The sequence below is a fragment of the Ascaphus truei genome, chromosome 10 (genome assembly GCF_040206685.1).
Source record: "Ascaphus truei isolate aAscTru1 chromosome 10, aAscTru1.hap1, whole genome shotgun sequence".
Lineage (NCBI taxonomy): Eukaryota > Metazoa > Chordata > Amphibia > Anura > Ascaphidae > Ascaphus > Ascaphus truei.
In genome coordinates, this window is record NC_134492.1 from 55,494,869 (window position 1) to 55,520,197 (window position 25,329).

General features: G+C 48.4%; 1 protein-coding gene across 4 annotated transcripts in view; it reads right to left on the minus strand.

The window, feature by feature from the left end:
* The window catches only part of DPH5 (diphthamide biosynthesis 5), a 45,457-nt gene that overhangs the window by 14,945 nt on the left and 5,183 nt on the right, over window positions 1-25,329 (minus strand). For all 4 annotated transcript variants that reach the window (XM_075616977.1, XM_075616979.1, XM_075616978.1 and 1 more), the window contains exons 2-3: window positions 21,742-21,866; window positions 14,999-15,107 (exon numbers count right to left, since the gene is read on the minus strand). In XM_075616977.1, coding sequence (XP_075473092.1) covers window positions 14,999-15,107; window positions 21,742-21,866 — 234 coding nt within the window. The remainder of the gene's footprint in view (window positions 1-14,998; window positions 15,108-21,741; window positions 21,867-25,329) is intronic.

Below are 25,329 nucleotides of genomic sequence, written 5' to 3' on the forward strand. Positions count from 1 at the left end.
ATAATGATCATCACGCTGGTCCTTATACATCGCCCGCTGTCTCATGTGGTAATAATGATCATCACGCTGGTCCTTATACATCGCCCGCTGTTTCTCAGGTGGTAATAATGATCATCACGCTGGTCCTTATACATCGCCCGCTGTCTCATGTGGTAATAATGATCATTACGCTGGTCCTTATACATCGCCACTGCTGTCTCATGTGGTAATAATGATCATCACGCTGGTCCTTATACATCGCCCTGCTGTTTCTCATGTGGTAATAATGATCATTACGCTGGTCCTTATACATCGCCCCCGCTGTCTCATGTGGTAATAATGATCATTACGCTGGTCCTTATACATCGCCCGCTGTCTCATGTGGTAATAATGATCATCACGCTGGTCCTTATACATCGCCCGCTGTCTCATGTGGTAATAATGATCATTACGCTGGTCCTTATACATCGCCACTGCTGTCTCATGTGGTAATAATGATCATCACGCTGGTCCTTATACATCGCCCCGCTGTCTCATGTGGTAATAATGATCATTACGCTGGTCCTTATACATCGCCCCGCTGTCTCATGTGGTAATAATGATCATTACGCTGATCCTTATACATCGCCCGCTGTCTCATGTGGTAATAATGATCATCACGCTGGTCCTTATACATCGCCCGCTGTCTCATGTGGTAATAATGACCATCATGCTGGTCCTTATACATCGCCCGCTGTTTCTCAGGTGGTAATAATGATCATCACGCTGGTCCTTATACATCGCCCGCTGTCTCATGTGGTAATAATGACCATCATGCTGGTCCTTATACATCGCCCGCTGTCTCATGTGGTAATAATGATCATTACGTTGGTCCTTATACATTGCCCCCGCTGTCTCATGTGGTAATAATGATCATTACGCTGGTCCTTATACATCGCCCGCTGTCTCATGTGGTAATAATGATCATCACGCTGGTCCTTATACATCGCCCGCTGTCTCATGTGGTAATAATGATCATCACGCTGGTCCTTATACATCGCCCGCTGTTTCTCAGGTGGTAATAATGATCATCACGCTGGTCCTTATACATCGCCCGCTGTCTCATGTGGTAATAATGATCATTACGCTGGTCCTTATACATCGCCCGCTGTCTCATGTGGTAATAATGATCATTACGCTGGTCCTTATACATCGCCCGCTGTCTCTCATGTGGTAATAATGATCATCACGCTGGTCCTTATACATCGCCCGCTGTCTCATGTGGTAATAATGATCATTACGCTGGTCCTTAAACATCGCCACTGCTGTCTCATGTGGTAATAATGATCATCACGCTGGTCCTTATACATCGCCCTGCTGTTTCTCATGTGGTAATAATGATCATCACGCTGGTCCTTATACATCACCCGCTGTCTCATGTGGTAATAATGATCATTACGCTGGTCCTTATACATCGCCCCCGCTGTCTCATGTGGTAATAATGATCATTACGCTGGTCCTTATACATCGCCCGCTGTCTCATGTGGTAATAATGATCATCACGCTGGTCCTTATACATCGCCCGCTGTCTCATGTGGTAATAATGATCATCACGCTGGTCCTTATACATCGCCCTGCTGTTTCTCATGTGGTAATAATGATCATTACGCTGGTCCTTATACATCGCCCGCTGTCTCATGTGGTAATAATGATCATCACGCTGGTCCTTATACATCGCCCGCTGTCTCATGTGGTAATAATGATCATTACGCTGGTCCTTATACATCGCCCGCTGTCTCTCATGTGGTAATAATGATCATCACGCTGGTCCTTATACATCGCCCGCTGTCTCATGTGGTAATAATGATCATTACGCTGGTCCTTATACATCGCCCATAGAAAATGAGGGAAAGGAAACACCCTTTAACTTGCACTCAGTGTCTCAATAGATATGTTTATTGAAGTTAATACTTATTATTTTATTATATACATTAAAAGAGGGGGGGGGGAAATAGCATGAACATCTAATTTTGATCATGTGCATACATTAGAACAACAAACACAAACATATATACAAACATAAACTGGAAGGGGACCTAATGAGCAGCCCGTAGGTAGGTATTCACTCAATGAAATCAAGGCTCACATGGGTATAATACATGGAACCCCCGTTCCAGCACTAATTAAAAAACCTGTATTCAATCAGACAGGTATCCAAGGCTAACAGTCATAATATTGTAGTGCTACGTGTAACCTGTAAGTGTTATCAATTTGAGAAATACATCTGCTTCTCACCACGAGAAAAATAGACTTATTTGTATATATTTAAAGCCTCATAATAATAGCTTAAATCTAATCTATAGTGCAGCAGTGAAGAACGGCCCACAAAATGTGATTCGGTTGGCCCTGAGGCACGGGTCAGAGCCCGTATCAATTTATAGCCTCCTACACCAAGCTAAATGAACTGCACAAGGTGAGCAATAGTGAAATAATACACGAGCACACAATGATAATGATAGTAAAGAAGTGCGGGGTGGGGTGAGAGTATCTGCGAGTGTAAACGCTGCAGTCAGCTACTAATATTTCTTATAGCTGAAAGACCATATTACATTATAGCAGTCTTAGTTGGTCAGCTTCATAGCTGATCATGAATTAGTGGCACAATACCGCTTGCTATACTTGCTGTCCCATCGTCATGGTTCAGATATACATCAATAGTATCAAAAAGATCCTGCAGTATATTGGCTATGGCTACAGATTAGCAGGTAGTGTGATTCAAATGATCACACTATGTAGCATGTTGCCAGCCTGTCTGCTAAACTCGGCGTTCAGAGACGCTCACCACTCACCACCCGGTCGAAGCTACGTCGTGACGTCATGACGTTTGGCCTTGTTAGTCCCGCCTCCCACCTGACGCACGTTTCGCGGAGGCTTTTTCAAAGGTGGTGATAATGATCATCACGCTGGTCCTTATACATCGCCCGCTGTTTCTCATGTGGTAATAATGATCATCACGCTGATCCTTATACATCGCCCGCTGTCTCATGTGGTAATAATGATCATCACGCTGGTCCTTATACATCGCCCGCTGTCTCATGTGGTAATAATGATCATTACGCTGGTCCTTATACATCGCCCGCTGTCTCATGTGGTAATAATGATCATCACGCTTGTCCTTATACATCGCCCGCTGTCTCATGTGGTAATAATGATCATCACGCTTGTCCTTATACATCGCCCGCTGTCTCATGTGGTAATAATGATCATCACGCTGGTCCTTATACATCGCCCTGCTGTTTCTCATGTGGTAATAATGATCATCACGCTGGTCCTTATACATCGCCCGCTGTCTCATGTGGTAATAATGATCATCACGCTTGTCCTTATACATCGCCCGCTGTCTCATGTGGTAATAATGATCATCACGCTGGTCCTTATACATCGCCCTGCTGTTTCTCATGTGGTAATAATGATCATCACGCTGGTCCTTATACATCGCCCGCTGTCTCATGTGGTAATAATGATCATCACGCTGGTCCTTATACATCGCCCCCGCTGTCTCTCGTGGTAATGATCATTACGCTGGTCCTTATACATCGCCCGCTATCTCATGTGGTAATAATGATCCTCACGCTGGTCCTTATACATCGCCCGCTGTCTCATGTGGTAATGATTATCACGCTGGTCCTTATACATCGCCCGCTGTCTCATGTGGTAATAATGATCATCACGCTGAGCCTTATACCTCGCCCGCTGTTTCTCATGTGGTAATAATGATCATCACGCTGGTCCTTATACATCGCCCCGCTGTCTCTCATGTGGTAATAATGATCATCATGCTGGTCCTTATACATCGCCCGCTGTCTCATGTGGTAATAATGATCATCACACTGGTCCTTATACATCGCCCGCGTTTCTCATGTGGTAATAATGATCATCACGCTGGTCCTTATACATCGCCCCCGCTGTCTCTCATGTGGTAATAATGATCATTACGCTGGTCCTTATACATCACCCCGCTGTCTCATGTGGTAATAATGATCATCACGCTGGTCCTTATACATCGCCCGCTGTCTTCATGTGGTAATAATGATCATCACGCTGGTCCTTATACATCCCCCGCTGTCTCATGTGGTAATAATGATCATCACGCTGGTCCTTATACATCGCCCGCTGTCTTCATGTGGTAATAATGATCATTACGCTGGTCCTTATACATCGCCCGCTGTCTCTCATGTGGTAATAATGATCATCACGCTGGTCCTTATACATCGCCCCCGCTGTCTCTCATGTGGTAATAATGATCATTACGCTGGTCCTTATACATCACCCCGCTGTCTCATGTGGTAATAATGATCATCACACTGGTCCTTATACATCGCCCGCTATCTTCATGTGGTAATAATGATCATCACGCTGGTCCTTATACATCGCCCGCTGTCTCATGTGGTAATAATGATCATCACGCTGGTCCTTATACATCGCCCGCTGTCTCTCATGTGGTAATAATGATCATCACGCTGGTCCTTATACATTGCCCGCTGTCTCTCATGTGGTAATAATGATCATTACGCTGGTCCTTATACATCGCCCGCTGTCTCTCATGTGGTAATAATGATCATCACGCTGGTCCTTATACATCGCCCGCTGTCTCATGTGGTAATAATGATCATCACGCTGGTCCTTATACATCGCCCGCTGTCTCTCATGTGGTAATAATGATCATCACGCTGGTCCTTATACATTGCCCGCTGTTTCTCATGTGGTAATAATGATCATCACGCTGGTCCTTATACATCGCCCGCTGTCTCATGTGGTAATAATGATCATCACGCTGGTCCTTATACATCGTCCGCTGTCTCATGTGGTAATAATGATCATTACGCTGGTCCTTATACATCGCCCGCTGTTTCTCATGTGGTAATAATGATCATTACGCTGGTCCTTATACATCGCCTGCGGTAATAATGATCATTACGCTGGTCCTTATACATCGCCCGCTGTCTCATGTGGGAATAATGATCATCACGCTGGTCCTTATACGTCGCCCGCTGTCTCATGTGGTAATAATGATCATCACGCTGGTCCTTATACATCCCCGCTGTCTCATGTGGTAATAATGATCATTACGCTGGTCCTTATACATCGCCCGCTGTTTCTCATGTGGTAATAATGATCATCACGCTGGTCCTTATACATCGCCCGCTGTCTCATGTGGTAATAATGATCCTCACGCTGGTCCTTATACATCGCCCGCTATCTCATGTGGTAATAATGATCATTACGCTGGTCCTTATACATCACCCGCTGTCTCATGTGGTAATAATGATCATCATGCTGGTCCTTATACATTGCCCGCTGTTTCTCATGTGGTAATAATGATCATTACGCTGGTCCTTATACATCGCCCGCTGTCTCATGTGGTAATAATGATCATTACGCTGGTCCTTATACATCGCCCGCTGTCTCATGTGGTAATAATGATCATTATTAATGATTAATCCCTTCACGGAAAGAGCGGTGAGAATTATACATGAACTCTAGGACAGGTGTGGCCAACTTTCAGCCACCTGTGCTGAAGCAGGGATATCTTGAAAACCTGACCTGTTGGACGCCCTTGAGGACTGAAATGGCCACACCTGCTCTACGACGACTTCTGAAAAAGAGATTAGATAAAGGCTGTAAAACCCGCCCTAAAAATGGTTACTATGGAAACTCAAAGCTTAAACATTTGTTAAAGAACACTGTATAATGGCCTGATATCCCCTACATGTAACCTAATAAACAGGTCACTTTGGCCTGAGGAGGACCTGCTGTTATAAGGTGACTCTGCAAGACCGGTAGAACTGGCACTGCGCAGAAGGACCAAACTTTTTATTAATTTTGTTTTCATAGAGGTTTAGGATTTTTTTTTTTGTCAAAATTGCCCCATGCCAAGCTTTTGTGTTTATTCTCACTCTGTCCACCAGGCAGCATAGAGCCATTCTCCGTGCAGCCTACAAAGAGTCTTATCAGAAGAAAAATAAAATGTGTTATCTTCCTCTTCTCAGGCCAGGTTCCTGGAGGTTTACTGATGTCACCGAGAGGACACGCACAGTCATATTTATTCAGGTTTGGGGCTCATTCTGCAGGACTAAAAAACACAGTATATACAACAAAAAAAAAAGTCGTGAGCAGGGAAAAAAAAAATGCTGTGTAATGTTGTGAAACCTTTAACAAAACAAGTACTGGGCCATACAGGGCAACTTCCCCAACATCTGTGGGTTAGCGAGCGCTGCTCAGCTGCCTCGTACCGGCGTGATCCCGTGTCGCAATGTGCAGCGTTCTGCAAAACATGATCGTGACAAAGGGAGGGGCTGACCAATGCGGCCGACCCTGCGTGTGACACGGACACACCCGCCCCCCTCACACTGCTACTATAGTGAGGGCGAGGGGGGGGGGGTGTGTATATACACACAGTGGTTTGCAGGTGTATTCACCCCCTGCAAATGTCACATGTTGTTGGCACCGGAGAGTACACTGCAACGTTTTCAAATGAGACTTTACATGGAGAATCTACAAAGAAACGACCCCAGGGTGATGGTTAGAAAATGCAGATAGACAATAAAGTAAGAGTTCCAGAGAAAAACAGATTGCATAATTATTCATCCCCTAAATCAGCTCAGGTGCCACTGAATTGTTTGAAGGGTCACCACGAGTGATATGGTTTCTGCCTGTGTATAATCAAAGTGGTTTCACTTGTAGATCATTTACCTCCAGTATACAAAGACTTTCCAGCAGCAACTCGCATAGGGATCCAAAGCAGCCACCATGAGACCAAGGAGCTCTCGGAACAAGTCAGGGATAAAGTGGTAGAGAGGCACAGAGTAGGAGAAGGGTACAACATCATTAAGAAGTGGGAGATGCATCATACCACCCAGACCGGGTCACCCTCCCAAACTGAGCAGCCGGGCGAGGAGGAGACTGGTTTTGGGGGTCACTCTGAAGCCAACAATGACCTTGAGAGATCTGCAAAGTTCTGTGTCTGGGATGGGAGGCCGTGTTCACACATCGACAATAAGTCGGTCCCTACACAAAGCTGTCCTGTATGTCGGTCCCTACACAAAGCTGTCCTGTATGTCAGTCCCTACACAAAGCTGTCCTGTATGTCGGTTCCTACACAAAGCTGTCCTGTATGTCAGTCCCTACACAAAGCTGTCCTGTATGTCAGTCCCTACACAAAGCTCTCCTGTATGTCGGTCCCTACACAAAGCTGTCCTGTATGTCGGTCCCTACACAAAGCTGTCCTGAATGTCGGTCCCTACACAAAACTGTCCTGTATGTCGGTCCCTACACAAAACTGTCCTGTATGTCGGTCCCTACACAAAGCTGTCCTGTATGTCGGTCCCTACACAAAGCTCTCCTGTATGTCGGTCCCTACACAAAGCTGTCCTGTATGTCGGTCCCTACACAAAGCTGTCCTGTATGTCGGTCCCTACACAAAGCTGTCCTGAATGTCGGTCCCTACACAAAACTGTCCTGTATGTCGGTCCCTACACAAAGCTGTCCTGTATGTCGGTCCCTACACAAAGCTCTCCTGTATGGACGGGTGGCAAGAAAGAACGTTTCTCAAAAATACTCATCTTAAATCACGTATGGAGTTTGCGAAGAAGCATATAAATGATACTGCAGACGTGTGGACAAAGGATGTGGTCAGACGTGATAATAATTGAACTTTTTGGTCTTAATTCCAAGCGTTACGTCCGGCACAAGCTCAACACTGCACATCACCCAGTCCCCACCATCCCAACGGTCAGGCATGGTGGTGGGGACATCATGTTATGGGGACGCTTCTCCAGCAGGGACTGGGAGACTTGACAGGATAGAGGGGAGAATGGATGGTGCAAAGTCCAGGTAAATCCTGGAGGAAAACCTCTATAAAATCAGCCACGACTCTGAAGGGGAAGAAAATAGAAAATTGTTTCACAATCTTACCGTAATTGTCTTCTCGTGAGTAATATTCCATGGCAGTGCGCACCAACGGGTTAAGTCCCTCCTCCTACCTGGGATAGTACAAATTAAAGACTTACACCTGTAAAAGGCCCCACATATAGTCACTCGTGTCCTCCGCACAGGTAGTCTTGAATTTCATAGCTGCAGCTTAGAACTCCTATATTAATACATCTTTATGTCTTTGGGCGACTGGTGCACAGCGCCATGAGTTATTACTCAGGGAAAGAAAGGTAGGAGAAGATTGTGAAACAATTTTCTATTTTCCTGAGCATCTCCATGGCAGTGGGCAATGCCCAAGCAGTATCAGTGGGCAATGCCCAAGCAGTATCAGTGGGCAATGCCCAAGCAGTATCAGTGGGCAATGCCCAAGCAGTATCAACAGGGTGGGCGTAAAAAAACGAAAAACATAAATAATGCAAACGTCCTTGAATTTTTTGAATGACAGCCGGTGCAGTACTTTATGGCCAAAGCCCGCGCCTGGTGAGGCCTGAACATCTAAATGAAAGAACATAATTAATGTGTTTATGGGCGTCCATACTGCCGCTCTGCAAAGGTCTAGAGGAGAAGCCTGCGCCTTTGCTGCCCACGAAGCAGCCTGAGCCTTTGCTGCCCACGAAGCAGCCTGAGCCTTTGCTGCCCACGAAGCAGCCTGAGCCTCTGCTGCCCACGAAGCAGCCTGAGCCTTTGCTGCCCACGAAGCAGCCTGAGCCTTTGCTGCCCACGAAGCAGCCTGAGCCTTTGCTGCCCACGCAGCAGCCTGAGCCTCTGCTGCCCACGAAGCAGCCTGAGCCTTTGCTGCCCACGCAGCAGCCTGAGCCTTTGCTGCCCACGCAGCAGCCTGAGCCTTTGCTGCCCACGAAGCAGCCTGAGCCTTTGCTGCCCACGAAGCAGCCTGAGCCTTTGCTGCCCACGAAGCAGCCTGAGCCTTTGCTGCCCACGAAGCAGCCTGAGCCTTTGCTGCCCACGAAGCAGCCTGAGCCTTTGCTGCCCACGAAGCAGCCTGAGCCTTTGCTGCCCACGAAGCAGCCTGAGCCTTTGCTACCACGAAGCAGCCTGAGCCTTTGCTGCCCACGAAGCAGCCTGAGCTTTTGCTACCACGAAGCAGCCTGAGCCTTTGCTACCACGAAGCAGCCTGAGCCTTTGCTACCACGAAGCAGCCTGAGCCTTTGCTGCCCACGAAGCAGCCTGAGCCTTTGCTACCACGCAGCAGCCTGAGCCTTTGCTGCCCACGAAGCAGCCTGAGCCTCTGCTGCCCACGAAGCAGCCTGAGCCTTTGCTGCCCACGAAGCAGCCTGAGCCTTTGCTGCCCACGAAGCAGCCTGAGCCTTTGCTGCCCACGAAGCAGCCTGAGCCTCTGCTGCCCACGAAGCAGCCTGAGCCTTTGCTGCCCACGAAGCAGCCTGAGCCTTTGCTGCCCACGAAGCAGCCTGAGCCTTTGCTGCCCACGAAGCAGCCTGAGCCTTTGCTGCCCACGAAGCAGCCTGAGCCTTTGCTGCCCACGAAGCAGCCTGAGCCTTTGCTGCCCACGCAGCAGCCTGAGCCTCTGCTGCCCACGAAGCAGCCTGAGCCTTTGCTGCCCACGCAGCAGCCTGAGCCTTTGCTGCCCACGCAGCAGCCCGAGCCTTTGCTGCCCACGAAGCAGCCTGAGCCTTTGCTGCCCACGAAGCAGCCTGAGCCTTTGCTGCCCACGAAGTAGCCTGAGCCTTTGCTGCCCACGAAGCAGCCATGGATCTGGTGGGATTAGCTTTTAGTGGTTCTGGAGGTTGCCTGATTTGCACCACGTAAGACTTTCTAATGGCTGCCGTGATCCGAGTAGCTATTGAAGCTGCTTGTAATTTTTTTTTTGCCTACTGGAAGAACGAACAGACTGTCCGATTTTCTCACCGGTTCTGTTCTGGACAGATCTATCTTCAGACATCTGACAACATCCAATGAATGTAAAAATTGGCTCTAACATTTGATGGTTTCATACAAAATGAAGGAAGGATCATTTCCTTGTTTAAAAGGAAAAAACGATACCACTTCTGTCAAAAACTGAAGAACTGACTTGGTACGACTTTATCCTGATGGACCACCAAGAATGGCTCCTTTCCTGATAGAGATTGCAGTTCACTTATTCTACGAGCTGAAGTAACTGCTACCAAGAAAATCGTGTTCCACGTTACGTTTGTGAGATCTGCCTTTGTGAGCACATGTAGAGGAAATCCCAAGAAGGGATTGGCATTCTAATTTGAGGTTTTATGCAGCGAATTGCCTGGAAAAAACGTGATATTAAATCCAGTGTGGGCAACTGTTTGCCCAGTAACGCTGATAAGGCTGACACTTGAACTTTCAAGGAACTGGCACTAAGACCTCGGTCAAGTCCCTTCTGTAATAATTCCAATATCGATGGAATTGATGGATTTAAGTTGTCGATTTGCTCGATGCTGAGCCACTGATAAAAACGCTGCCATATTCTATGGTAGGTTTTGGAGGTAGAGGCCTTTCTTGCCTGCATTAAACGTTTTCACAACTTTTTTGATAGGCCCTCCCTGTGCAAGAGTCTCCACTCAACCTTCATGCCGTTAAAGACAGGCTCTGTGGATCGGGATGCTAAATCGGTCACTGTGATAGGAGATATCAGTAATTCCCATTTTTGGACTTTTGCCATGTTGACGAGCAAGGGAAACCATGCCGTGTGTGGCCAGAAAAGAATGATCGCCACTGTCTGCTCTGTCTTTCCTTATCTTCCGCAGTACAACTGCTATTAGATGTACTGGAGGGAAGATGTATTCTAGTTGGAACTTCCAATCGAACGAGAGAGTGTCTATGTAAGAAGCATCAGGCTGAGGAATTCTTGAACAGAAGGTCACCAGCTTCGTGTTTTTGGCTGCCACTATCAGCTCTCGTTGTGTTACGCCTCACTTTTGAGTAATCTGGCAAAAGATGTGGTCTGCTAGAGACTATTCCCCTGGCGAGACTGTTCATCGACTTGGAAAGTCTGCCACTGTATTGAAACTTCTTGGAATATATATTGCTGTAAGGCAATGTAGAGGTTTTTTTCACCCAGTTGAAGATAGGCCCAGTAACACGGAGCTCCTTGTTCCTTTAAGTACGTTAAACACGTTAAGCGTGCGAAACGCGTAGAGGTCACGTGGTGGCAGTTCCTGTGGAGTTATTGCAGCTGGTGGGAGCGGGTCCCCTTGTCTCTAGCAGGGTAAGTACTCAGATTGGTCCGGATCCTTTCTGTAGTGCGTAGCTAGATCCTGTGGTTACCCCTTGCTCCACACCGATCATACTGTTGCACTTACCAGTCCCGTTTTTTAAACGTTTTTTGTTAAATCTTGCCGCATTTTTGCTATACTTTGTCCTATTGCTGTTTTATTCTGTATCAGTGGATGCCTTGCCCACTGTCTTAGATTAATAAATTGTTCATACCCCTCAGTGCGCCTGTCTGCCTATTGTTTTCTTTGTCTGTGAGCCCCCCTTGTGGGAGCTCACTCTTATAGGGGACGTGTGGAACCCCCTCCCAGACTTAAGGCTGCAAGAGGGATCCCTTACAGTATCCACGTTAGCGCGGAGCAACTTAACCCTTTTACAGTAGTGATGTCTGACCTGATCTGTAAGCTTCTGCCTTCTACAGTATTTATTGTGAAAGGAACATTGCTCGCATTACTGCTCTTATCTCGGAGATGTTTGATGGAACAGCTTTCTTTATGACGGGCCATTTTCCCTGTGCCGAGCGAGGAGCGAGTTGAGCCCCGCCAACCTTAACCACTTGCATCTGTGGTCAGCACAATCCGACCTTGGTCTATCAGAGTTTGCCCGCATCTTACATTTTCTTCCTGGTCCCACCATATCAGTGAATATTTTTACCCGATTTATTAATCGGATTATTTGACGCGGATCCCTTCTTACTTTGTCCCACTGACACGGGAAATTGGATTGGGATACCCACGTGCCTCCTGGCCCACCGGACTACTTATATAGTGGAAGGTAAGACGCCGATTATATACATATATTGTATAGCTTCTATGTGATCGCTGTTACTGATGGATTTTACATCTTATGTGAGACTTTGTCTTGTGTCGTTGGGAAGCACAAACGCTGCTTTTCCCGTGCAGGATTGGACTCACAGGAACCTAAGTTTTCTTTTAGAGGGAATGAGATGACTCCTGGCTTCGTGTATCTCCCATACATGTGCTTTTAGAAAATGTATCACCCTTGCAAGATGTTGCAAAAGCAAACTTCTGTCCTGTGCCTTTATGAACATATTGTCCAGATAATGAAAATGTTGCCTCGACTCTTTCCTTAGCTCGGCAACTAAGGTCACTAGCACCTTCGTGAAAGTTCTTGGCAGGGTTGCGAGACCGAAAGGAAGCACAGCGAATTGATAAAGATGCTCGCCTACGGCAAAGAATTGTTCTTCTTTCGTACCAGGAATAGTACTTAGTAGAAGCCTTCAAACCTTTGGTGTGATGGAACTGGCTTTATTGCTCTGCACTGAGTGAACGGTTTAAGCTTTCTTTTAAGGCTAAAGAAGCTTCCTTGTTTCTTGAACTCTTGGACCTCATACAATTATTTCTTTCGGGCACTATCCGAAATGTCAGAAAATAGCCTCGGCTGACTATGCTGATCACCCATGAGCCTGTGACTGACTGCGTCCAAGCGTCTGGGAAAGAGCAGATTCTGCCCCAAACCCAAGACGACTCGTTTCATGTGATTCTAGAGCCTCGAAAGGGAGTACTTCTTCCTTTTGGGGCAAGGAAAAGGTTACTCTGCCCTCCCTTCCAGGGTGCTGACCTAGTGAAGCCCCTGCCTGGTCTACAGGCTCTCATATCCCTCTTATTGAATCTATCGGCTTGAGTCGTAGCACTGGGAAAACACTGTGGTCTTCTCTCCTCCTGATGCTTTTTCAATTAGGGTAACCGATCATTTACCAAACAGCAGTTGACCTTCAAAGGATAATCCACACAGGTTAATATTGGATGCGGAATCCGCACTCCATGGCCTAAGCCAGAGAGGTCTTCTGGCTCCTACTGACAATGCCATGAACCGAGCAGACAGCCGGACTGATCCAACAATGCTTCTGCAATGAATTACGTGGCTAATTTCCTTTCTGAAAGCGCACCGGTAAAGGAAGATCTTTTAACCCCTTTAGCAAGAGCTTCCACTACATTGGAAATCCACAATTTCACTGCAGGGGATATTGACGTAATTGTCACCGCGAGTCTGAAAGACGCCCCCAGCACTACGAAGGATTCTCTGAGCGCCTTTCGTATTCTTCTATCCATAGGATCTCTGAAAAATGTAGCACCCTCCACTGGTAATGTTGTCTTCCTGGCGATCCCAGATCTGGCCGCGTCCACCTGTGGTGGAGGACTCCAGAACTGCGCATCCATTTCTTCAAAAGCACACATTGGAGAAGTTCTTCCAATTTGACACCTTGCCAGGTTTGACCACTGATTAAAATAAACACAGATTAAAAAAAAAAAAAAAAAAGGAAAGAGGCGCGTCACAGCGCAGTAACTAAAGGAGAGGCGCGTCACAGCGCAGTAACTAAAGGAGAGACGCGTCACAGCGCAGTAACTAAAGGAAAGAGAGGCGTCACAGCGCAGTAACTAAAGGAGAGACGCGTCACAGCGCAGTAACTAAAGGAAAGAGAAGCGTCACAGCGCAGTAACTAAAGGAAAGAGAGGCGTCACAGCGCAGTAACTAAAGGAGAGACGCGTCACAGCGCAGTAACTAAAGGAAAGAGAGGCGTCACAGCGCAGTAACTAAAGGAGAGACGCGTCACAGCGCAGTAACTAAAGGAAAGAGAAGCGTCACAGCGCAGTAACTAAAGGAAAGAGAGGCGTCACAGCGCAGTAACTAAAGGAGAGACGCGTCACAGCGCAGTAACTAAAGGAAAGAGAGGCGTCACAGCGCAGTAACTAAAGGAGAGACGCGTCACAGCGCAGTAACTAAAGGAAAGTGGCGCGTCACAGCGCAGTAACTAAAGGAGAGGCGCGTCACAGCGCAGTAACTAAAGGAGAGGCGCGTCACAGCGCAGTAACTAAAGGAAAGAGAGGCGTCACAGCGCAGTAACTAAAGGAAAGAGAGGCGTCACAGCGCAGTAACTAAAGGAAAGAGGCGCGTCACAGCGCAGTAACTAAAGGAGAGACGCGTCACAGCGCAGTAACTAAAGGAAAGAGACGCGTCACAGCGCAGTAACTAAAGGAAAGAGACGCGTCACAGCGCAGTAACTAAAGGAAAGAGAGGCGTCACAGCGCAGTAACTAAAGGAAAGAGAAGCGTCACAGCGCAGTAACTAAAGGAGAGGATTCCTGGTGTCAGCTCCTTGTAACCTTGGGCAAATCACTATCTCCCTGTGTGTCAGGCACCACAATCATAGATTGTAAGCTCTGCGGGGCAGGGACTGTAACATTCCTAAGTGCTGCGTACCGCGCGCTGTAGTGTGATCGTGACACTGAGTACCATTGGGAGAAAGAGCACTGCATATTAACGCTATTATTACTACTGCTACAGAACAGATTTATTTAAAAAAAAGAAGGGCAGGATTTTGAACGTTTTGCTGCTTTCAATCAGGCGTTTCTTATTAATTAGGATATAGACAATTTCATTCTTGAGATAATGTATGCATGTGTGTATGTATGTATATTTATGTAGCGCTATTAGTGTACCTGGCGCTTCACAGCAGTAATACACGTGACAATCATATAAATAACAAATAATACAAATAACAGGTCATAGGAATAAGGGCTTCAGACATAAAAGTAACATTTCAGAATAGGAGTCCCTGCTACCAAGAACTTACAATCTAATTGGTTTGTATGGGTGAATGTGTGTACGTACATACACATTGTAGGAATTGGCCGCTGTGGAAGGGAGACTCTCCCAGAATCCTCTGCTCGTCTCCGGCTTCTCTCTCCCAAGTGAGGGCAGAGACATCAGACTGGCATGAAAACTTCAAGGGATTTCTAGCTGCCATTTTCTCTCTCCCCAGTCGCATGGGATTTTGAGGGGGGAGGGGGCTCTTCTCTGACAGTGATGGGGTTGCTCACACTCACCTGCAGCCCACAGCACCCGACGGCGCTCAGGATGGAGGCGTTGTGAATGACACGGTGCGGGATTCCGGCCTTGGCAGCTCGCAGGACCAAGTCGCTGTGCGTTGTCGCTCTGCGGGGGTAAGAGACGGGGGAGGGGTTAGAGCGAGAGAGAGATGGAATGCCAGGGACACTGAACTGCTACAGTGCAGGAGAACAACACAGAGCAGCTGAAGAAGCACCGGGTCTGCCCCATGTGGGACCGAGGTGTGTGTGTGTTTATAGTTATTTTTACATTTAATTTTTTTGTGTACAACCACACCCCATTGTGTGCTTGAGCAGACAGATAGATACTTGGGGTGTGTGTGAGGGAGGTAGGTGTGTGAGGGGGGTGTGTGTGTGTGTGAGGGGGGTGGATGTGTGAGGGGGGTGGATGTGTGAGGGGGGTGGGTGGGTGAGGGGGGTAGGTGTGTGAGGGGGGTGGGTGTGTGAGGGGGGTGGGTGTGTGAGGGGGTAGGTGTGTGAGGGGGTAGGTGTGTGAGGGGGTAGGTGTGTGAGGGGGTAGGTGTGTGAGGGGATAGGTGTGTGAGGGGGTAGGTGTGTGAGGGGGTAGGTGTGTGAGGGGGGTAGGTGTGTGAGGAGGTAGGTGTGTGAGGGGGGTAGGTGTGTGAGGGGGGTAGGTGTGTGAGGGGGGTAGGTGTGTGAGGGGGGTAGGTGTGTGAGGGGGGTAGGTGTGTGAGGGGGGTAGGTGTGTGAGGGGGGTAGGTGTGTGAGGGGGGTAGGTGTGTGAGGGGGGTAGGTGTGTGGGGTACGCGCAGGGTGTGGCGAGCGGGGTGTGTTGCGTGCCGTTAGTGTACGTTGGGTGTGCACGGTTAGTGTGCAGTGTGTGCAGTTGATGTGTGAAGTTAGTGTGTAGAGTTATAATCTAATCTGAAACACTAAGTTAACTATAAAATTTGAGGTGTGTGTGTGTATTCAAAGTGATGAAAGGCGAAGACAAGCATGCCACTGTCTGATTGCATCATCGATAACACGTTTATCCAGCTCTCCCTCTCCCGGCGTTGTTCACCGGTGGATGAATGAGTGCAATTATGTGGTAAACTTGGATCCAGAGGCAGGTAGGCACCGGACTTACCACATAAATAGGCTGAGTGGAGCATGTGGGGATTGGTCCCCAACTCGCAGCTCCTCAGCAGGAGCGGACGTAAGAGCTGATAGAGGAGTACCGGGTCCTACTTACGGATAAGCCAGACAGGACTCATCTAACCGATCACTGACCCCTGTACACAAGAACGTGTACAGGGTCTCTGCGGAGGTGAAGCGGAGCATTGAGGAAGAGGTTGAGGAGATGCTGGCCTTAGGGGTAATTTCCCAGTCTCAGAGTCCTTGGGCTTCGCTGGTAGTCTTGGTGCCCAAGAATGAAAAAAAGGACAAAGTCCATCCACGGTGCAGCAGAGACGAATCACAGGCTTATGACACATAACATCCAATAAATCCCTTATATAACGGATAATAGCAATCTTGATCCTGGGTGCATAAGTCCCTCTAAAGCTGCTCCAATATATTGAATAGGAGTACTGACATGATGTGTCATCACAACCTATAGTTCATAAACATGTGACCGCCAAATCTAACAGGCTTAAACCACAGAGTGGGATTTATAGGGTACTGGGGAGACACATATACCAGTGGTAGAGTGTCCCCTTTTAACCAACCACACTCAGATAGAGCCACAGAACATATAGGTAACACAGTCAGTAATCAGCCAGGCAGTAACCCAGTACACTCACTGTTTGTATGAAGTGAAAGCGATCCGTGCAAGCGTGCATCCAAGCAGCCCGAAACGCGTCAGAGTGGGTGGTTGCTCCACTGTGGGTGTCTCCCCTAGTTGCTTAATAACGTAGTTTTTTAACCTATGGTGTGCTGGTTCCTGTACTTTTGCCCTGCGCAGTGCTCCACTTTCCTCCCCAGAGGCTGTTCTTCTCTTGGTGCCCAAGAAAGATGGGCTACTCGGTTCTGTGTGGACTGCCAGCAGCTCAATGCCCAGAGCGTGACAGATGCCTATCCCATGCCCCGCATGGATGAGCTCTTAGACGAGCTTGCCAGGGCCAGGTATCTGACCGCCATGGAGCTGTCCAGACGGTACTGGCATATCCCATGGACCCAGGAGGCGCAGAAAAAGTCGTCTTTCATCACCCTGGTGACTGGTACCAGTTTTCGGTCATGCTGTTCGGGATGAAGAATGCGCCGGCCACTTTTCAGCGCCTTGTCAACCGGTTGCTGGAAGGGATGCAGGATTATGCTAGGGGTTCTCTGGACGACACAGCTGTGTTTAGTGATGACTGGGACACTCATTTGGTTCATGTAGCAGCGGTCCTAGATAGCATCAGGGAGGCTGGCCTTAAACTAAAGCCGTCCAAGTTGGCATGGCAGACCACCGGATAGGGCACCTCAAGCCCGAGCCATTCAAAGTGGAGACAATAGTGGACTGGCCAGTTCCCTGCACTCAGAAGCATGTTGTCGCTTTTCTAGGTACTACCGGCTAGTTTGCGCCCCAGTATAGCACCCTGGCCAAGCCCCTGACTGACAACCAGGAAACGGCTCCCGGTGCTGGTAGCCTGGTCTTCCGAGTGTGGGACGGCGTTCCAGGCTCTGAAGGATGCTCTGGCCAGCGCTCCGATCCGGGTGGCTCCCGATTACATAGTTACATAGTAGATAAGGTTGAAAAAAGACGTAGGTCCATCAAGTTCAACCTGTGCTAAATTTAGACAACAGATACTTTATCCTATATCTTTACTTACTTATTGATCCAGAGGAAGGCAAACAAAAAACCCCATTAAGGGGAAAAATTAATTCCTTCCTGACTCCAAGAATTGGCAATCAGATTACTCCCTGGATCAACATCCTTCCCATGTTTACTTATTTGGTATATCCCTGTATACCTTTCCTTTCTAAAAAGATGTCCAACCTTTTTTTGAACAAATCTATTGTATCTGCCATCACAGTCTCCATGGGTAATGAATTCCACATTTTAACTGCCCTTACTGTAAAGAACCCTTTCCTTTGTTGCTGGTGAAATCTCCTTTCCTCCAACCTTAAGGGATGGCCCCGAGTCCTTTGTACTGCCCGTGGGATGAATAGTTCTTTTGAAAGCTCCTTGTACTGTCCCGGAATATATTTTTATATAGTTATCATATCCCCTCTTAGATGCCTCTTTTCTAATGTAAATAAATCTAATTTAGCTAGCCTCTCCTCATAAGTTAGAATGTCCATCCCCTTTATTCATTTGGTGGCTGTTCTCTGCACTCTCTCTAGTTCCATAATGTCTTTTCTAAGGAGTGGTGCCCCAAATTGTACTCCATATTCAAGGTGTGGTCTTACTAATGCTTTGTAAAGGGGCATAATTATGTTTACTTCCCTTCCATCCATTGCCCGTTTCATGCAATTTAAGATCTTGTTTGCCTTTGCAGCTACTGCATGACATTGGGCACTATTGCCAAGCGTGCTGTCTACAAGCACTCCTAAATCCTTCTCCATCAAGGATTCCCCCAATTTATCCCCATTTAATTTGTAAGTCGCCTTTTTATTCTTGCATCCCAAATGCATAACCTTACATTTATCTGTATTAAACCTCATCTGCCATTTACCTGCCCACGTTTCCAGTCTCTCCAAAACCTTCTGAAGAGAAATTACATCCTGCTCTGATTCTATTACCTTACACAATTTAGTGTCATCAGCAAAGATGGAGACTTTGCTCTCGATGCCAACCTCAAGGTCATTAATAAACAAGTTAAAAAGCAGGGGTCCCAGTACCGATCCCTGAGATACTCCACTCACGACTTTAGCCCAACCTGAAAAAGTTCCATTTATGACAACCCTCTGTGGTCTGTCCTTTAACCAGTTTTCAATCCAGGTGCATATATTATTACTGAGTCCAATGTTCTTTATTTTGTACACCAACCTCTTGTGTGAAACCGTATCAAAAGCCTTTGCAAAATCTAAGTAGACCACATCAACTGCATTACCCTGGTCTAAATTCCTACTTACCTCCTCAAAGAAACAAATAAGGTTAGTTTGGCAAGATCTATCCTTCATAAATCCATGCTGACTATTACTAATAATTTTGTTTTCCATTAGGTATTCCTGAATATTATCCCGTATTAAACCTTCAAGTAGTTTCTCTACTATTGAAGTCAGGCTTACAGGTCTGTAATTCCCCGGTTGTGATCTAGCGCCCCTTTTAAATATTGGCACCACATCTGCTTTACGCCAATCTTGTGGTACTGAGCCTGTGGAAATGGAGTCCTTGAATATTAAATATAATGGTTTGGCTATTACTGAGCTTAACTCCTTGAGAACTCTTGGATGTATGCCATCGGGGCCAGGTGCCTTATTTACTTTAATTTTATCAAGCCGCTTATGAACTTCTTCCTCAGTTAACCAATTGTCCGTTAATATAGAGATTGTGGCTTCCTCCTGCCGCACTACAGTTGAAATGGATTCTTCCCTGTTAGGCCTGAGACATAGACATTCCAGCCGCGCCTGCTCAAAATTGAGCTTTTTCCTGTCCTTGCAGGCGAGGCAGTGAGCGCTCTCTGGGGGCGGAGGCGGGGGCGGAGCTGAGGCGTGCCAGGAGGCGGAGCGGGGCTAGTCCCTCGCTCCTATTGGATGTGAGCGGTCACGTGACCGCTCACATCGCTTTCCCGAGCGGCAAATTTGAAATTTGCCTGTCTCGGCAAAGTTTCAGAGCCTCCGCTCTGATGGCAGATGCAGGTGCTTTGTGCATCGGCTCAGCCCGCCTTAGCGAGCTTGGACTTACTATGTCCCAGGCCTTAAACACAGAGGCAAAGAATTTGTTTAATACCTCTGCTTTTCCCTCATCTCCAATAATCTGCCTACCCATCTCACACTGAAAGGGTCCTATATTTTCTTTTCTCGTTTTTTTGTTATTAAGTTACTTAAAGAACTTTTTAGGGTTGATCTTACTTTCTATTGCAATCCTTTTTTCATTATCCATTTTTGCTAATTTAATTGCCCTTTTGCAATTTTTGTAGTTTGTAGGTGTGGGTGTAGATTTGTGTGTGTAGTTTGTAGGTGTAGGTAGATTTAGGTGTGTGTGTAGGTAGGTGTAGATGTGTGTGTGTGTAGGTTGTAGGTGTGGGTGTAGGTGTGTGTGTGTAGTTTGTGGGTGTAGGTAGGTTTAGGTGTGTGTAGGTAGGTGTGTGTGTAGGTAGGTGTAGGTGTGTAGGTGTGTGTGTAGGTAGATGTAGGTGTGGGTAGGTGTGTAGTTTGTAGGTGTGGGTGTAGGTAGGTGTGTAGTTTGTAGGTAGGTGTGTGTGTAGGTAGGTTTAGGTGTGTGTGTAGGTAGGTGTAGGTAGGTTTAGGTGTGTGTGTGTAGGTTTAGATGTGTGTGTAGGTAGGTGTAGGTGTGTGTAGTTTGTAGGTGTGGGTAGGTGTAGATGTGTGTAGTTTGTAGGTGTGTGTGTAGTTTGTAGGTGTGTGTAGGTAGGTGTGTGTGTGTAAGTAGGTGTAGGTGTGTAGTTTGTAGGTGTAGGTAGGTGTAGATGTGTGTGTGTAGTTTGTAGGTGTGGGTGTAGGTAGGTGTAGGTGTGTGTGTGTGTAGTTTGTAGGTGTGTGTAGGTAGGTGTGTGTAGGTACATGTATGTGTGTAGTTTGTAGGTGTGGGTAGGTTTAGGTGTGTGGGGGTAGGTTTAGGTGTGTGTGTAGGTAGGTGTAGGTGTGTGTGTATTTTGTAGGTGTGGGTGTAGGTAGGTGTAGATGTGTGTGTGTGTGTGTGTAGTTTGTAGGTGTGGGTGTAGGTAGGTGTAGATGTGTGTGTGTAGTTTGTAGGTGTGGGTGTAGGTAGGTGTAGATGTGTGTGTGTAGTTTGTAGGTGTGTGTGTGTAGTTTGTAGGTGTGTGTAGGTAGGTGTGTGTAGGTAGGTGTAGATGTGTGTGTGTGTGGTTTGTAGGTGTGGGTAGGTGTAGATGTGTGTGTGTGTGTAGTTTGTAGGTGTGGTTGTTGGTAGGTTTAGGTGTGTGTGTGTAGTTTGTAGGTGTGTGTAGTTTGTAGGTGTGGGTAGGTTTAGGTGTGTGTGTGTAGGTAGTTGTGTGTAGGTAGGTGTGTGTGTTGGTAGGTGTGTGTGTTGGTAGGTGTGTGTGTTGGTAGGTGTGTGTAGGTTTAGGTGTGTGTGTAGGTAGGTGTGTGTGTAGGTAGGTGTGTGTGTGTGTAGGTGGGTGTAGGTAGTTTGTAGGTGTGGGTAGGTTTAGGTGTGTGTAGGTAGGTGTGTGTAGGTAAGTGTAGGTGTGTGTGTAGTTTGTAGGTGTGGGTGTAGGTAGGTGTTTGTGTGGTTTGTAGGTGTAGGTGTGCGTAGTTTGTAGGTGTGGGTAGGTTTAGGTGTGTGTGTAGTTTGTAGGTGTGTGTAGTTTGTAGGTGTGTGTGTGTAGGTAGGTGTGTGTGTGTAGGTAGGTGTGTGTGTGTGTAGGTAGGTGTGTGTGTAGGTAGGTGTGTGTGTGTGTAGGGGTTCGGTTTTCAGGGGATTTCTTTTATGTGAGGTGGGTTTTAAAAATGGCGGTCATGGTGAATTGAGTAATTACCACTGTATAACCCGTTGCCATTACTGGAGTCTTACTAAAGCTACGGATACAGTGCGTCACAACTACATTTCTGAGAACTATTAAACACACAAAACGAGCATTTTTGGTAGAGGTGTTAAATGGCCGAGCGCTTTCATTTCGATGTATGGGGAGCAGCGATGTCACACTTACCCAAAAGGGTCTCCGACCACCAGAAACGCCACGTCAATAACCGCCGCGTCCCGCAGGATCTCGCCCGCCTCCTGTTCTACCGTCTCGCGGTCAGCGAGGATCAGCGGCCGCCCGTAAAACTCCTCCTACACGGGGGGGGGGGAGGGGTGGAGGAGGGGCGGAGATGGGGGGATGGAGAGGGGGATAAGGGAGGAGATGGGGGGGAAGGGGCGAAGTAGGGGGGAAAAGGAGATGGAGGGAAAGGGAGGAGGAAGGAGAGGGAGGAAGGAGAGGGGGGAAGGAGAGGGGGGAAGGAGAGGAGGGAAGGGGCGGAGGGAGGGGGGAAGGGGCGGAGGGGGAGGAAGGGGCGGAGGGGGGGGAAGGGGCGGAGGGGGGGAAAGGGTTTGGAGGGGGGGGGAAAGGGAGGATGGAGAGGGGGAGAAGGGCGGAGAGGAGGTATTAGTTTTAAGATGTAGACAGGAAGCTCATGACATGGCTGAGAATCACATTTCACACAAGGCTTTTATTTCAATGGCTGGTCGGGGAGCAAACGTGGCCTCTTCATCGGAAGGGGGGGGGGGGGGGTTAAAAATTCCCTGACCCAGAAACCCCCCCACCTGTATATCCCTCACACTCAGTATAACACCCAGCGCCTTCTCCCCATCACTGCCCCCCTCCTGTATATCCCTCACACTCAGTATAACACCCAGCGCCTTCTCCCCATCACTGCCCCCCCCCCACCTGTATATCTCTCACACTCAGTATAACACCCAGCGCCCTCTCCCCCTCACTGCCCCCCACCTGTATATCTCTCACACTCAGTATAACACCCAGCACCTTCTCCCCCTCACTGCCCCACCTGTATATCTCTCACACTCAGTATAACACCCAGCGCCCTCTCCCCCTCACTGCCCCCCACCTGTATATCTCTCACACTCAGTATAACACCCAGCACCTTCTCCCCCTCACTGCCCCACCTGTATATCTCTCACACTCAGTATAACACCCAGCACCTTCTCCCCCTCACTGCCCCCCACCTGTATATCTCTCACACTCAGTATAACACCCAGCACCTTCTCCCCTCACTGCCCCCCACCTGTATATCTCTCACACTCAGTATAACACCCAGCACCTTCTCCCCCTCACTGCCCCCACCTGTATATCTCTCACACTCAGTATAACACCCAGCACCTTCTCCCCCTCACTGCCCCACCTGTATATCTCTCACACTCAGTATAACACCCAGCGCCTTCTCCTCCTCACTGCCCCCCAACTGTATATCTCTCACCCTCAGTATAACACCCAGCACATTCTCCCCCTCACTGCCCCCACCTGTATATCTCTCTCACACTCAGTATAACACCCAGCGCCTTCTCCCCCTCACTGCCCCCCCACCTGTATATCTCTCACACTCAGTATAACACCCAGCACCTTCTCCCCCTCACTGCCCCCACCTGTATATCTCTCACACTCAGTATAACACCTTCTCCCCCTCACTGCCCCACCTGTATATCTCTCACACTCAGTATAACACCCGGCACATTCTCCCCCTCACTGACCCCTCCTGTATATCTCACTCACACTCAGTATAACACCCAGCACCTTCCCCCCCTCACTGCCCCCTCCTGTATATCTCACTCACACTCAGTATAACACCCAGCGCCTTCTCCCCCTCACTGCCCCCTCCTGTATATCTCTCACACTCAGTATAACACCCAGCACCTTCTCCCCCTCACTGCCCCCCCTCCTGTATATCTCTCACACTCAGTATAACACCCAGCACCTTCTCCCCCTCACTGCCCCCACCTGTATCTCTCTCACACTCAGTATAACACCCAGCACCTTCTCCCCCTCACTGCCCCCACCTGTATATCTCTCACACTCAGTATAACACCCAGCACCTTCTCCCCCTCACTGCCCCCACCTGTATATCTCTCACACTCAGTATAACACCCAGCACCTTCTCCTCCTCACTGCCCCCACCTGTATATCTCTCACACTCAGTATAACACCCAGCGCCTTCTCCCCCTCACTGCCCCCACCTGTATATCTCTCACACTCAGTATAACACCCAGCGCCTTCTCCCCCTCACTGCCCCACCTGTATATCTCTCACACTCAGTATAACACCCAGCGCCTTCTCCCCCTCACTGCCCCCCTCCTGTATATCTCTCACACTCAGTATAACACCCAGCACCTTCCCCCCTTACTGCCCCCCACCTGTATATATATCTCTCACACTCAGTATAACACCCAGCACCTTCTCCCCCTCACTGCCCACCCTCCTGTATATCTCTCACACTCAGTATAACACCCAGCACCTTCTCCCCCTCACTGCCCCCCCTCCTGTATATCTCTCACACTCAGTATAACACCCAGCACCTTCTCCCCCTCACTTCCCCACCTGTATATCTCTCACACTCAGTATAACACCCAGCACCTTCTCCCCCCTCACTGCCCCCCACCTGTATATCTCTCACACTCAGTATAACACCCAGCACCTTCTCCCCCTCACTGCCCCCCCTCCTGTATATCTCTCACACTCAGTATAACACCCAGCACCTTCTCCCCCCTCACTGCCCCCACCTGTATATCTCTCACACTCAGTATAACACCCAGCACCTTCTCCCCTCACTGCCCCCACCTGCATATCTCTCACACTCAGTATAACACCCAGCGCCTTCTCCCCCTTACTGCCCCCACCTGTATATATCTCTCACACTCAGTATAACACCCAGCGCCTTCTCCCCCTCACTGCCCCCCTCCTGTATAATCTCTCACACTCAGTATAACACCCAGCACCTTCTCCCCCTCACTGCCGCCTCCTGTATATCTCTCACACTCAGTATAACACCCAGCACCTTCCCCCCTTACTGCCCCCCACCTGTATATATATCTCTCACACTCAGTATAACACCCAGCACCTTCTCCCCCTCACTGCCGCCTCCTGTATATCTCTCACACTCAGTATAACACCCAGCGCCTTCTCCCCCTCACTGCCCCACCTGTATATCTCTCACACTCAGTATAACACCCAGCGCCTTCTCCCCCTCACTGCCCCCCTCCTGTATATCTCTCACACTCAGTATAACACCCAGCACCTTCCCCCCTTACTGCCCCCCACCTGTATATATATCTCTCACACTCAGTATAACACCCAGCACCTTCTCCCCCTCACTGCCCACCCCTCCTGTATATCTCTCACACTCAGTATAACACCCAGCACCTTCTCCCCCTCACTGCCCCCCTCCTGTATATCTCACACTCAGTATAACACCCAGCGCCTTCTCCCCCTCACTGCCCCCACCTGTATATCTCTCACACTCAGTATAACACCCAGCAGCCTTCTCCCCCTCACTGCCCCCACCTGTATATCTCTCACACTCAGTATAACACCCAGCGCCTTCTCCCCCTCACTGCCCCCCACCTGTATATCTCTCACACTCAGTATAACACCCAGCACCTTCTCCCCCTCACTGCCCCCACCTGTATATCTCTCACACTCAGTATAACACCCAGCACCTTCTCCCCCTCACTGCCCCCACCTGTATATCTCTCACACTCAGTATAACACACAGCACCTTCTCCCCCTCACTGCCCCCACCTGTAT